A 13,835-nucleotide genomic window follows, 5' to 3' on the forward strand; every position below is an offset into this window, starting at 1 on the left:
GCGTCTGCCGTCTTTGCGGCAAGCAATCCGGTATCTCGATTAATATTTTTGACAAGAACGAGAGCCACGTGAAGAAAATCAACGCTATTCTCCCAATTATGGTACGTCATATCACTCTACTCCCTTCTACATTTGTATCGTTTCGTTACGAATTTCATGTGTATTCGACTCTCCTCCTGACATTCACGCCCCCTCCTAAACCACCTTTTTCTTTTTTGCCAGAAATTCTACTTCCTGCTAAAATGGAACAATGCTCCCTTTCAGTGTAAATTAATACGTGTACCGAATTGATGCCTTTTTCATATAGTTTGGTACTTAGGTGGTTCACGTTTGCCAATAGTTGAAACCTTTTTGTAAATAAGTTTATTGCTTGTATAAAGTGAGGTTATTGTTACTTCGCGCCAATGAGCTTCATAAACACTTTTAACGTATTGCATAACTTCGGGGTCGTAATTGTTTCTTTCAATTATTTGACCATTTATGAATTCGAAGAGGAACATTTGAAAGTAGAATCTTTCTTCAGTAGAGTATCAAGAAAATAAGAAATATCAAAGTCTGTAAGTAAAAATTGAATATTACAAAGGGTTGGTTATTACTTTCAAACCAGTTGAATGTTACATATTTCGTTAGCTTGAATTTTTTAGATGCACAATATAATATAATTTAGAGAGACGGGAATGAAACATACAGAAGAGGAAAGAAATTGCGTTTCTCGCGTATCAAACAAAACAACTTACATCACATTGTTACAATTTAAAAAAAACAAAGTCTCCTGTCTCCTTAGAATTGAAACATTTTTTCACTGTACTTGCTTTCTTATTTTCATTTGAAGATATAATTAATCGTTCCCACGGAGCTAATTTTATTACTCACTTAAAGTTATATTACTTATTTTTGTATTTTTGTTCAAATATTCTATTGTAAATTTTAACATTTTAACGTTTCAAGCATGTCCTTAAAAAGATTGTCGGAAATGGAACACTATCCTTCAATTCCTCGCCCTTTAACATCCTTCGCGCATTTGTACAGCACGTGCAGTAATCCCCCACCTCGTTTCTTAGAAGCGACCACGTGAACTTAACACTCGCATTCGCATCGGCTGTGTATCCTGCAGGTGCACGAAATGGACCTGTTGCCGAAACACATGTGTCATCGATGCAGTTACAAACTCGAGGAGTTCCACAAATTCTACGTGGACTGTCTGAAGACAGATGCGAGTTTGAAGAGTCAGTTGTCATGGATGCGAAAGGAGGACTCAAAGGAGAGAGTCGGTGTGCCGATGGTACACATAGAGAATATCAAGATCAAAGTAGAGCCACCGGATTACGACTTGTACGACATAAACCCTATTGTCGAGGATGACGAGTACATAAGTTCAATGAGCTCGGTAACCTATCCGGTAAACAGTGTTCAATCCAATAATATTCCCGAGCGTATAACGTATACCACGTATGCACGTTGCGGTTGTTACTGTGATAAAGCGGACCAAAGTAATCAAGCTGTACCTACGAGCTACGAAAACAAAATGTCGAGATGCAGTAGGATAAACGATACGAAACCAGATAACGATGACCGCGGTAATGCATCACGAGTTGTGCAAGGAAACTTGTTAGCGCATCAAACGCTCAAAGAACGGTCAAATTTAATACGGCTCACCAACGAGGCTGAAGATTCTAGGAGATGTAATTTCTCTAATTTGGATCTACCGGAGGATAAATCCGGCATCGTGAAGAAAGAAACCTCGAGAAATATGATAGTTCATAACTTGAGGCCTAGAAAAAGTTCTGTAGACTACGTGGGAATTAGGAAAAAACGTTCCGCTCGTTCGTCATTGAACGTGAAGAGTAAATCGACAATTGCAGAGGAAAAAATGCCAACTTCAGCCGAATTCGATGTGACGCAGATTAAAATAGAGAAACTCGATTTTGAGGGACGTATCTTGAGACCGAGGAAAGGGACCATTAATTATAGAGGACCAATACGGAAATATTGTAGGTCCACGAATAAGAACCAAAGATTGCAAACTGATCAACATCTAGCGGATATAATGAAGGTTCGGAATGTTGCGAATACATTGAAATTACCGTCGAAGAAGGTGCCGAAACCGATAAAAAATAAAATAAAGTTGGATATAAAGGAGGAACAGCTTTCAGATCTCGAGAATTTAATACTTGATGAATCGGTATCGGCCGCCATGTTATCTCTAACCGATCAAATTGATGCACTGCCTAGCAATTATAATATAAATGTACAAAATGATAGATTTAACTCTAATACGTTAAATCGTACGGAGCAACACACCGATAATATTAGTATAGCAAAATGGAAACCATTGCGATATCTACCCAAGGGTAAATTAAAATCGAGAAAGATCGGTTCGAATCAAATCGAAGGGATGAATTATTCGAAGAAATATTTAAGAAGTCAGGATATTTGTCTGAGAAACGGTAAGATAAGGAGACTCGATAGCACGCATACGTCGGTTAGAAAATTACGAAGAAGTCTTCGAAATCTCATGGCTAGAAATAAAACATCCGATACAACTTTAATGAAGGCAATCGGAAGTACTGTTACAACCAAAATGTCCACTGCAATGAAAGTGCTCGATATGAAACATTACTGTGAAGAATGTAACACGAGTTTCGCTAACAAAGAATTGTTCAAATTACACGCGTGCTATGGACATTGATCTTTTTACAAAATTGCGGATAACATAATGTATAAATCATTATTTTTGAAACAATTCACGTTATACATTTGTACAATTCTATTCGTATAAGTACAATTATACGATCGTTATTTGTATTCGAATGAATGAGATGATTATATAGATTTCACTTATCGTTAATCATACGTAGAAATACTTCTTTTTTCTGAAAGCAAAAAATACGTATCTATGAAATTATTTTAGACACACGTTATATATTCATACCATTCACATATTAATATTGTAATTATTTTTGTGAATGAAGATGTATACTTATGAAATTATCAATAGTGAGTAAGACAAGAAACTGTTGCGATGTACGCTTAAAAATTTATGTAGATAAAGATTTCACGAATCGCCTTCAAAGTTTGAAATAGGATCATATATTCTATGTGAAAAGATATATACATATATTTTAAGAGATATCAGATATTCATATACAAAAAAAATTGTGATACATAGTGAAAATGTCTTAGGTTTGTATTCATCTTACGTGTAATTACGTCATCTATTTTTTATTTCATGTTGTTCTTATAGTCTAATTAAAGCCAGTAATCTTTGTCATCGAACAAACTGAATGTATGTATGTATTTCATACATATTCATAGCTTTCGTACATCAGTGATATTTCGATGTGACGGTACATATCATTTTGTGTTACACTGAAAATGTACCATTGGTATTGTTAGAAAGGATGATGATCGGGTTTGTGCAAACTAATCGTAAATAATGATTAATGCTTTGTACTCTAAAATGTTATTAAACTCTGATTCTATTATTTATTGTTATTGGATACTAAGTGCACTCGTCATTCCTTTTGACACAATTCGTTATTAAATAAGAAATGTTCTTTACCTAACAATTTAATAATTAAAAAGTTGCAGTTGCAGTTGCAGTTATTACACAGCAGTTATGCGCTTACAAATGGATCGATCAATAAATTTTGAATGGAACAATAAAAAATATATTTCTACTAATTATTGCTTCCTTATTGCTTTATCTCTATTTATTCATTATTCCATTGCACAATTGTTTCATTCTTTGTTCCTTTTTTTTTCAGTGTTTTAAAATGTTTTTTACGTTACTTGCCAGGTGAGGTCGCTACGAGACGACCATTGAGCGAATTAAAATTATCAAACAAACAAAAAGTACGCCAAGTGTCAAATGACTCCAAAAAAATGATTGATTACCTGGATTACATTCTTCAAAAGTGTTATCAGTGAAAAATCCGAATGTCTTCAAATCCTCAGAAGTCCCCTCGTTATGAGGATGTAAGTGTTTGAATATTTTTCTTCAGTTGTATTAACCTATCTTACTTTCTAGATGACGGTTGACAGTTGACTCTCTTTAATTTATCAATAGATTTATACTTATTAATGTAATATATATTTATAAAATATAAATTTAGAAATACAAATATAAAAATATATATTTTATATGAAAATATAAATATATAAAGGTTTCTTATTTTCTTACAATAATCAGTAATTACATACATGCATTTTTGAATCACTTACAGTTGATCTCAACGGAAGATGATACTCTGGGTACATCTATCAGTCTTAGTGTAGGAGAAAATTCAATAAGAATAAAAGAGAAACCTAAGGTGGTTAAAAAATCAGAGACAGAAGATAAGTATGAAGAGGAAAAGTGGTGGTTAAAGAAACCAGATATCTGGCTTGATATTTCACATGCTATTCCAGTAGATGCAAAGGCTAAACAGTCTCCATCTCCTTCCCCGGATGTTAGTTCTTCAATGAAAGAATTTCTTGAAAAAGAAAAGATGTGCAAAGTAATTACGGTTATCGTTATTTATTATCGAATAATAACTTTCTAAGTAATGAGACATTTTAGTCTGTGATTTTTGTTTTTTTTTACTTTTCATAGGCTATGCATAAAAATGAAGTTGAGATGAAAGATAGAGATGACACTCTATGTGATATTTTGGCTTCTGCAGCATTTGATAAATATCCTTCAGACTTTGAAAGTGAGTATTAAGAATTGTATTATTTTCGTGTAATTTTGTAAGTATAATCAAATTAAAATCTTCATTGTTCTATATAGATGCAACTGATGAGGATATTGGCAGTATTTTAGAAGAAATGAGTAAGATAGCTGGAGCTCTTAGTCCTAATTCAACTACAGATCATTCAAAATCTCGAGATTCTGCCAAAAATCTTACAGAGGAAGAGAAATCTGTAGAAGAACTATTAGAAGAGGCTGAGAAACTTGTAAGACAAAATAATAGTAGTTTATCTAAGAGTGGATCAAAATCTGACACTTTAGTACCTGAGAATATCCCGGAAGATATAGAAAGTCTTAGCAGGGTTAGACAATTAGAAGCTGATATATTTCAACTAATAGAAAAGGAGGTGCATAAAGAGACTGAGAAAATAAAAAAAAGTCCAAAGACTGAAAAGAAAAGAGACAGTAGTCCTGGTATTGAAGTTATATATGAGAATGTGAATGGTTTGAAAGCACCGAAATCTTTGGAACTTCAGAGAAAAAAATTTGAAGAGCAAAAAGTAGAGGTATCTAGCAGTTCTGATTTAGATGATCCTATTGAAAGACATTCTAAGTCAGAAGAATTAAAAAGTACAAAGAAGCTGGAATCAGATAAAGATAATTTGCAAAAAGAAATAACTGACGTAGACAAGGATTTTTTTGAAGATTTACTGAGAAAATCCAAAGAAAAAGCAGAGGGTGGCATGTCAGGTAGTTCAAGTTTTGGACAAGAAGATTTTTCGCATTTTCTGAAACTTTTGCAAGGACAAACTAATAAAAAAGAACAAGAATCAAATCATTCCAATCCTATACAACCTTTCCTTTCAAAGTTTACAGATGAAAAAATATCCCTTTTAGATGGGGGGACCATGAATAACAAAAGTCCCGAATTTCCCGAGAAAGAAATATCTGATATATTAGAAAAAGAACTACCTCAGACGAGTAATGTAAAAATCGAACATGAAATTATGGAAACAGATTCCAGTGCTCACAGTGAAGAACAAAAGCAATCCAAAAACTCTAACAATAGTAATAAAAATGAATCAAAAGTATCTGACAAAAAAGATCAAGTATCATCTAGGAATGTAGCCGTGACAAAAGATAACAAAAAAGCACCTAATTCCAAAGAAGAATTATATTCTGTTGATCTCACACCAAGGTTAGAATTATTCGTGGATGCTATCCCGAAGTTATTAGCTGAGAAGTCGACAGAAAATGCAACGCAACGAAGTGAAGAACCCACAGAAGAACCAAAACTAATCGCACATAAAACAATCTCAAGTTCTGAAATTAAATCTGGTATTAATGTCCCAACATCTCAACGTAGCAATATAGAACGTAAATCCATTCATTCAGCTAGCGCGTCGAATAATAAAACGCAAAAGAGAGACTTAAAGTTTTCTAAGTCTAAAAGTTATGATCAGATTTGTAAACCATCGTCATTCAGAACGTCTGTCGAAAATTTGAGAGTAAGTAAACCTTCGGATACTGCAAAGAAATCTAACACTTTGATCAGGCGATCGCCAACGTTGAAGCCAAAATTACAACCTACGGTTAAGCCAATCACGAAAACTACTCCGAAACCAAAAGTGTCATCAAATCCAAGGAAAAATTCCGTTAAGACTGGTTCTAATCTCACATTGTCTTCCACGTGTAAATTGTACCAAGCTAAATCACCAGAAACTTACGCAAGGACTATGATGGCTGGTGGTGACACGAAACAAAATTTAACAAAAACGAATTGGGAAATATTGTGTCGCGAAGAAAGACACAAGAATGGTCTTTTGAAGCAACAGCTAGAGTCAGAAGTGAAAATGTACAAGAGTCAAATCGACAGGATGCGTATATCCTTCGAGGAAGAACTGTTTGCACTAAAGAAACAAAACATCATTTTAAAAGCGAAAGTAGATGAGCTTTCCTTAAATGAGAAACGACCGGAATCTCAGCCAAAGAAAGATACGAAAATTATGCTTCTAGAAAAAGAATTAGAGAAACAAGAGAATCTGATTCGGGCCTATGAAACAGAAAATAAGAAGTTGATGCAAGAAACGAAGAGAATGCAAGAGGAAATGAAGCAATTGCAGAAACAGAAAAGCACAGCATTAGAATCAGGTAAAATGCAGGAACTTGCAGATAAAATTAAGGATCTCGAGGAAGAGGCCTTGAAACTCAATCTCGAAGTTTCCGACCTTCGAGAGAAAAACGCAGACTGTGCTTTGAAGAATGAGGATTTATCTCAACAAAATAGCCTTTTGAATGATGAATTGGTGATGTTTAAGGAACAGTTGAGGACAAAGAATGATTTTATCACGGATCGATTGCAAGCAATGACCACGACAGAGCTGCAATTAAAGAAGCAAATAGAAGATTTGACGATAAAACTTGGCTCTAAGACGGAGCAATTACGAATAGTAAAACTGGAGCTCGATAAGATTCAACAGAACGTGCTCCCACTGGAGAAAGAGCTGCTAGAATTAAGAGTCAAAGAGGGCAATTTACTGGAGAAGCTGCAAGTATCTAAGAGTCATGTGGAACGTGAAAAACAATTAACACAGAAACTGAAGGATCAAGTGATTCTCGATAGCAAGAAGATTACGGACTTGAATAGACAAGTTCGTGAAATGGAGAGGATACTGAAAAGGAAGAATCCTGATTCAGTATCTGCTCTTATATTAACTGCGAATTCCGAGCAGGAGAAGGTTGGCGCAGAAAAAGTGAAGCTATTAGAAGATCGAATCTTGAGTTTGGAAAATGAAATCAAAGCGAAAGATGATTTGGCACAACAGAAAGTGATTGAATTCCAAAAGAAGTTTTCGGATATGAAGGAGAAGTATACCACTCAGATAATTGAATTGGAAAGGAAATTGCTGGAGGCGAACGTGAAGGATCGTAAGATATACAATGATATGTTTACGCAGACAGCATCAAAACCCGTAGAGAACAAAAGTGTAGAGACAATTAGGAAGGAGGAGAGGACAGGGTCGTTTGAAAAAGAAGAGAAGAAAGATCTTCCAAAACCGTCTTTGAAAGCCACTTTAAAATCTCAGAACTCCAAAGAGGATGCTCATCTTATGGCCACGATACGTGGGTTGAAACTAGAGCTCGCGAACAAAGATAAAGCGATGTCGAAGATCACGAAAGAATTTCAAGATTTACAAAAGACGAACATAAGACTGCAGAAGGAGAGAGAAAAATTGTTGAATGATAGAAGATCTGTGAAGACTATGAACTTCGAGAGGAATCGCGGTATGGTGTCCTCGGATTCGAAATTACTGACTTTAAAGTCTATCGAGGGAAACGACCAGAACTCGAACGTCTACCAAAACGGACATGTTTCTGACACGAATACTCAACGGCTGTCCGCTTCCGTACAAAAGCTTTATGATCCTATGCAGTACACTGAGAATGGAGATACTAATTTGATGAAGAGATTGACTGACGAGAATGATATTCTAAAGGAAGAACTGAGCAAGATGAATAAGGACTTCATGGCTTTAAAAAACAAACGACTTCACGACTTGAACCTCTTGCAAGAGGAACATGAACGTGAAATGGCCACTTTGCTGAAGGAGTATAGCGTGAAATTCGGAGATTCTAAAGTGGTAAAGTTACAGGTTCGTAGTATTACGTGCAGTGTTTATTTCAATTTTTTTATTTATTTATTAATAGACTGTGGATATTTGTGTAAGTTTATACTTTTATAAACTTAACTGAAGAAGTGGAATTTGAATAGAGATTTAATCTACATTTTTCTTTTTTTCATTACTTCCATGATCGTTCTATACATTTTTAAATTTGCCATAAATGTATAAAAGTCTACAGTCTATTTATTAGATTAGCGTTATAAAGTGTTTGCACGTAGTACTCTTATTATCTGTATATAATCAATTTTATTAAGATTTTATTTTCATTAATAGGGTCAGATAAACACTCAAGTAGCTGTGATATCTCATTTGAAGCAGCAAATTGAGAAGTTAAGAGACTATAAGGAACAGGTAGTTGTTCTGAAGGCTGAACGAGATCACTTGGAGAATAAAGTGAAAACGTTGAACGAAAAAGTGAAGTATTTATCAACACCGGTATGTAATAAATAAAAGATACGTTTTAATACATTAATCTTGCGTATCTGTTTGTAATCATTCTATCAATTCTTTTAGAGCACAGAACAGCTACAGTTGTTGCAGGACAAGATAACAATTCTTCAACAACGACACGAAAGCCGTGAAATGACGTTGCAGAGTTTAGTGCGCGATTTGCTAAGAAATAGAACCCAGTGTAAGGATTGTAAAAACGAGAAGGGTAAAAATCGACAATTGTGCTATTTTCGACAGGAGCTTGATCACATTCTTGGAATGCTTCAGGAGATAGCTAACGTTCATTGATTCTAGTTCAACTAGATTAGGTATGCGTGTAAAGTGGTGCTCACGAGATGTCAAGAAATCGATAGATTGCAATTTCTTGATTCGATATCGGGCATTGTGATAATTCGTATCTTCGAGTGTACTGAAACGAATCTTAGATTTTTGCTAGAAGAAATTATCATATTGGTAGGTACTTTATACATGTGTAAGAGGAAGCACAGTCAAAAATGATTTGATCGATATTTTTCATCGATCTTGCCATGAAAGCGACACGATTAGTTGTTCACAGTCTGTTTAGTCAGTTTCTTATTATAAGATGGATATTCAATGAAATCATATCGATCCTGGGAAAGTTCGCGCATAATGATCGACTGGGATCACTGCCAAAGTTATAAAAAAAAAAAAAAAATGAACAAATGACGATGTTACCGTTTTATCGTAACTTTTCGTCGACATTCTTTTTTGCCACTGTGCATGCAATATACGCATGGACAACGTCCATAGTTGAAGTAATAAAACTAATAGTCAAATATCAAATGAAAACATAGAAATATTTTGATCTATGTATATTTACTAAGAGCAGACTTTTTATTTATCTAATAACGTAGGTTTAAAAATTGTTGGAAAAGAACTTGACTGCTTCCAATTCGGAACTAGCTTTAGCCTTGTACTTATTGTCGTTTTGGCAAACGGTAGCCCATACAAATATAGGGGAAGCATCTTGAAAAAAAAAAAAAAAACGAGAGATCTCTTCCGAAGTTGCATAGGAGTTAATTTTTTACATGAGGCTTTTTCAGAATATGCTAAACATCGTATTGACTTGTTCGAATATTTATTTCCTATTTATATTCATTCATTCTTCGCCATCAACGAATCCATCTATAATCGAGTCGTCCAGTTGTACGATACATATATTTATATACACTTTAGAAACATTCATTAAACATTTTAGCAATCACACGTCTTTATACTCTCACGACGAATGAAGCACATGCATATCGCACAAATTCGACGTGTCCTAGATATAATAATATTTAAAACTTTGTTACAGAATGATTGTAGAAGATAATTCTTTGTTTTCAGGTTGTACCTGTTTTTATCAAATCATTATAATCACACAGAATATAGTTACTTCTTCAAGACTGGATATATGTCAAAATCACTGCATTTTTACTTACTTTTTAATTACTTTTAAGCCAAACAGCCATAATGTACAAACCATGAAATGATGACTTTAATAAATTACTTCTCTTCTCTTTGACCATCTAGCTTAACATGTCTTTAATATGATGTATGTTTATGCTATCATATTCGTTTATAGTATGATTATCATCATCATTATCATGATTGTCATTTCTGTGATGGAAGAATTATTTCAGGAAAAGACTTGTAGTGAGTATACAGTATTTGATTTTAATTTGAACAATTTATTCGGATAAAATATATCTTTTTAAATACATGCAATACATTTCTATCTCTATGCAGGATACATTTATCAGCTGTACACTAATATACAGATTCTCATTAAGTACAATGCATAGCTCTATAATGCAAGAAAATATTACACAAGGACAACGACTAAAAGCAGGCCTTGGAAGTAGCGAATCGTTGTTTTATTCGTTGGATAAGAATCCTACCATATAGTAAACTGTGGTGCCTGTCCTACGAAGTTCCTGTAACAAATGGTCAGATTTCATTAATTTTATTAATTAATCAATATTTTTAATTTTACTACGGATACAAATGGCACAAGTAAATAGTTGCTTACCTAATAAAAGAACGTTTGCCATAGAAAATAGATAATCCATACATTGTACAAAGTCCAATTATGAGTGCCTGACGAATCGTTTCAAATGTCAGAGTGTTTAGATTCATGGAGTTCTCTCGTTTCAGGAAGTTTGCGGTACCCAAAATTTTCATCCTGGGTATAAAATCATTGCTGTGAGTCAGACCTTTCTCTCGTACTGCTAATGTAGGTGCATTAACGGGGATTCTAAAATTGCGTTGTTGAGAGCGTTGTCCTCGGAGGAAAGTTGTATCTTCTATTGGTTGTCTTCGAGAACGAGAATCTCTATCTACAGAACGAATATGCTCCCTTTCTGCAGAGCGTGATCGTCTGATATCGTTTGCAAATTTATCTCGAATTCTTTCAGCGAATCGTTGTTCCTTTTGGCTAGATCGAATATTATTCGCAAGACGAGTAAGCGTAGCGCCAATTCGTTGTGATCTAGTGTCGAATCGTCTTAAAGTTAAGTCTTGTCGATCAATCCTTTGCTCTGGCTTTGCGAGACGACGTTCTGTGAGTTGGCGGTCAGCTCCTCGTTGCGCAAATCGACGATCAGCTCTCTGTTCTATGATTAATCGGTTAGCTCTTTTTTCCATGAGTTTGCGATCAGTTCTGGCTTCTTCACGGCTTCGAGATTCGACAAATATGGATCGTTTTCCCATAAGTCGTCGATCAGTCCTTTGCTCTGTAAGTCTGCTGCTATCGGCCCTTTGTTCAACAAATCGATGGTTAATTCTCTGCTCTATAAGATTGCGATCAGTTCTGGTTTCTTTGCGGGCTCGAGATTCGTTAGATGTGAATCGTTTTTCCAAGAGTCGTCGATCAGTCCTTTGTTCCATAAGTCTGCGATCAGTTCTGGCTTCTTCGCGAGTTCGAGATTCGACAGATGTGGATCGTCTTTCCATAAGTTTGCGACTATTTCTGGCTTCTTCGCGAGTTCGAGATTCGATAGGTGAGGATCGTCTTTCCATGAGTTGTCGGTCAGCTCTTTGTTCTATGAATTGTTGATTAGTTCTTCGTTCCATCAGTCGACGATCAACTCTTTGTTCCATAAGTCGTCGTTCAGCCCGTTGGTCCAACAGACGACGATCAGTCCTTCGTTCATTAAGTCTACGATCACTTTCTTCAGAGAGTCTACGATCTATATTTTGATGTACGATACGATCAATTTTTCGTTCCTTAAGTCGACGATCAGCTCTCTGTTCCATAAGACGTCGGTCAATCCTTTGTTCTATAGCTCGACGATCAGCTCTCTGTTCCACAACTCGACGATTCTCTTTCTGTCCCATAAATCTACGATCAGCTCTATCTTCACGATTTCGAGATTCAACAGATGTGGATCGCCTTTCCATTAGTCGCCGGTTAGTTTTTTGCTCGGTGAGTCTACGATCAGTCTTAATCTCTTCGCGATTTCGAAAATCAACAGACCGCCTTTCTGAATTTCTCCTAGAATCTACAAGTGACCGATGTTCTGACGTTCGATCGTTAGACAAATCCCTAACTCGTCGTTCCTTTAAATCATTCCTAGTAATTTCAGATGTCCGGACGAGTCGAGATTCACGTCGTTCACGAGCCGGGTTCTCCAAGTTATCTGTAGTACGTCTTAGCGATCTAATGGGAGAATTTCGACGATCGTTTGCCCTGGCATCCATATGACGATCTAAGCGGCTAATTCTTTGCCGTTCATTAGTTACGTCTCGTTGTTCCAATCTAGTAAGAGATCTGCGGTCTTGGTCCAATCTGGAATCGCGTCTGATTGTCATCTGCATACGATTACGTGTATCTACGTTCCTCAAAGATCGTTCGTTCCTTTCTCGACGAAAGTTGATAGAAGCAAGTGATTCTGTGGATCGTACAAGATTATGTTCTCGATCATTTACTCTTCTGTTTACTTCGCGGCGTTTATCTGAGTCAGTAGACCTTTTGAGCAATCTCCGTTCTACAAATTCCTCTGTAATCTTCGAATTGAGTGATCGAGAAAGTCGATTCGCAGGATCGGACATACGTCTTGTACGATCTTGGATTCTGTATTCGGTGTTCGTTCCCTGCCTGCTTGATCTCTCCATGCTCCTAAAGTCAACTCGAGTTTGAGATCGAGCCATAGAGACGCGATCTAAACTTCGAGATCGAGACATTCTGAGATCAGTTGGTATCAGGGATGTTCTGGAGTCTCTAGTTTCTCTGGTCGTCTTCGAAATCCTGGTCTGGTCTTGCTCGAAAGTCAAGCAAGAAGGCATCTTGGTGAAAGGGTTCAAATTTGGGCAGGCATCCACTCTGCGAAGAAGACAATGGTTGTAATAGTGTATTAGAATTCTAATAACCTGGATTTCAAATCCTGTAATCTTAATAAATTAAATTTAGATTCGAAAATTCTAATAAGTTAAACCCTTTGCATAAGCTAAATTCTAAATTCTAAATTTGTAATAAGCTCAATTTCAAATTGCAAAATTCTAGATTTTAAGGTTCCAAGAAGTTAAAATTTTACTCGTGAGGAGCCTGATGTTTCAATTCAGGCCCTGCCAGACTTCCTGCTCGGCCTTCCTTATCCCTGGAGACCAACCCTAGTGTCAGGCAGGCGAGGGATACCACCAAGAGGCCGACATACTGCCAAGCCCGTACTGGCAATGCAACGTATCTTGTACGTCGCATCCTTAACACCGAGAAAAAAAAAAAAATGTTTTTAATTTTCAAAAAGTTCATGCCATCATATATATATTTCTAAAATTCTATATTTTTACAATTTTCCTTAGATGTTACTTACCTTACTACTGTTTTTGTGCTAGCAACTGTTTGCTCGTACGAAGCAAGATATGCGGAAATTTCTTCCTTGGAGGAGGATTCCTAGTGTTCTTCCTTGAAGCTCCGGGGAGTTGCTGACGCTCTGTGTCCGAAGGAGCCGAGCTTTTATACCCGTAGAAATCCACCATAATTCGATACCCGTTCAATTCAGTGCTTATCAGCACCGACCACATGGGAC

General features: G+C 36.0%; 2 protein-coding genes across 5 annotated transcripts; one reads left to right on the forward strand and one right to left on the reverse strand.

Moving 5' to 3' along the window:
• The first annotated feature begins 29 nt into the window (after positions 1 to 29).
• LOC122527394 (centrosomal protein of 162 kDa-like) lies at positions 30 to 10,336 on the forward strand. 3 transcript variants are annotated; one of them, XR_006306334.1, is made up of 8 exons: positions 30 to 101; positions 3,800 to 3,978; positions 4,227 to 4,499; positions 4,595 to 4,694; positions 4,772 to 8,325; positions 8,629 to 8,790; positions 8,869 to 9,258; positions 10,156 to 10,336. XR_006306334.1 is itself a non-coding variant. In XM_043651552.1 (7 exons), exons 2-7 carry the CDS (start codon positions 3,940 to 3,942, stop codon positions 9,091 to 9,093), a joined length of 4,353 nt encoding a protein of 1,450 aa, XP_043507487.1. In that variant the 5' UTR covers positions 30 to 101; positions 3,800 to 3,939; the 3' UTR covers positions 9,094 to 10,336. The 3 variants fall into 3 exon arrangements, 2 of the variants coding, with proteins under 2 accessions (XP_043507487.1, XP_043507488.1); XM_043651552.1 differs by having other exon boundaries at positions 8,869 to 10,336; XM_043651553.1 differs by having other exon boundaries at positions 4,772 to 8,313; positions 8,869 to 10,336.
• Positions 10,337 to 10,478: 142 nt separating this feature from the next.
• On the reverse strand, positions 10,479 to 13,755 carry LOC122527396 (trichohyalin-like). 2 transcript variants are annotated; one of them, XM_043651554.1, is made up of 5 exons: positions 13,620 to 13,755; positions 13,344 to 13,508; positions 11,802 to 13,132; positions 10,841 to 11,735; positions 10,479 to 10,745 (listed from the first exon to the last, which is right to left on the reverse strand). In XM_043651554.1, exons 2-5 carry the CDS (start codon positions 13,505 to 13,507, stop codon positions 10,706 to 10,708), a joined length of 2,430 nt encoding a protein of 809 aa, XP_043507489.1. In that variant the 5' UTR covers position 13,508; positions 13,620 to 13,755; the 3' UTR covers positions 10,479 to 10,705. The 2 variants fall into 2 exon arrangements, with proteins under 2 accessions (XP_043507489.1, XP_043507490.1); XM_043651555.1 differs by having other exon boundaries at positions 10,841 to 11,711; positions 11,778 to 13,132.
• Positions 13,756 to 13,835: the final 80 nt, after the last annotated feature.

Source organism: Frieseomelitta varia, unplaced genomic scaffold, assembly GCF_011392965.1.
Source record: "Frieseomelitta varia isolate USP_RPSP 00005682 unplaced genomic scaffold, Fvar_1.2 scaffold_217, whole genome shotgun sequence".
NCBI classification, from domain to species: domain Eukaryota; kingdom Metazoa; phylum Arthropoda; class Insecta; order Hymenoptera; family Apidae; genus Frieseomelitta; species Frieseomelitta varia.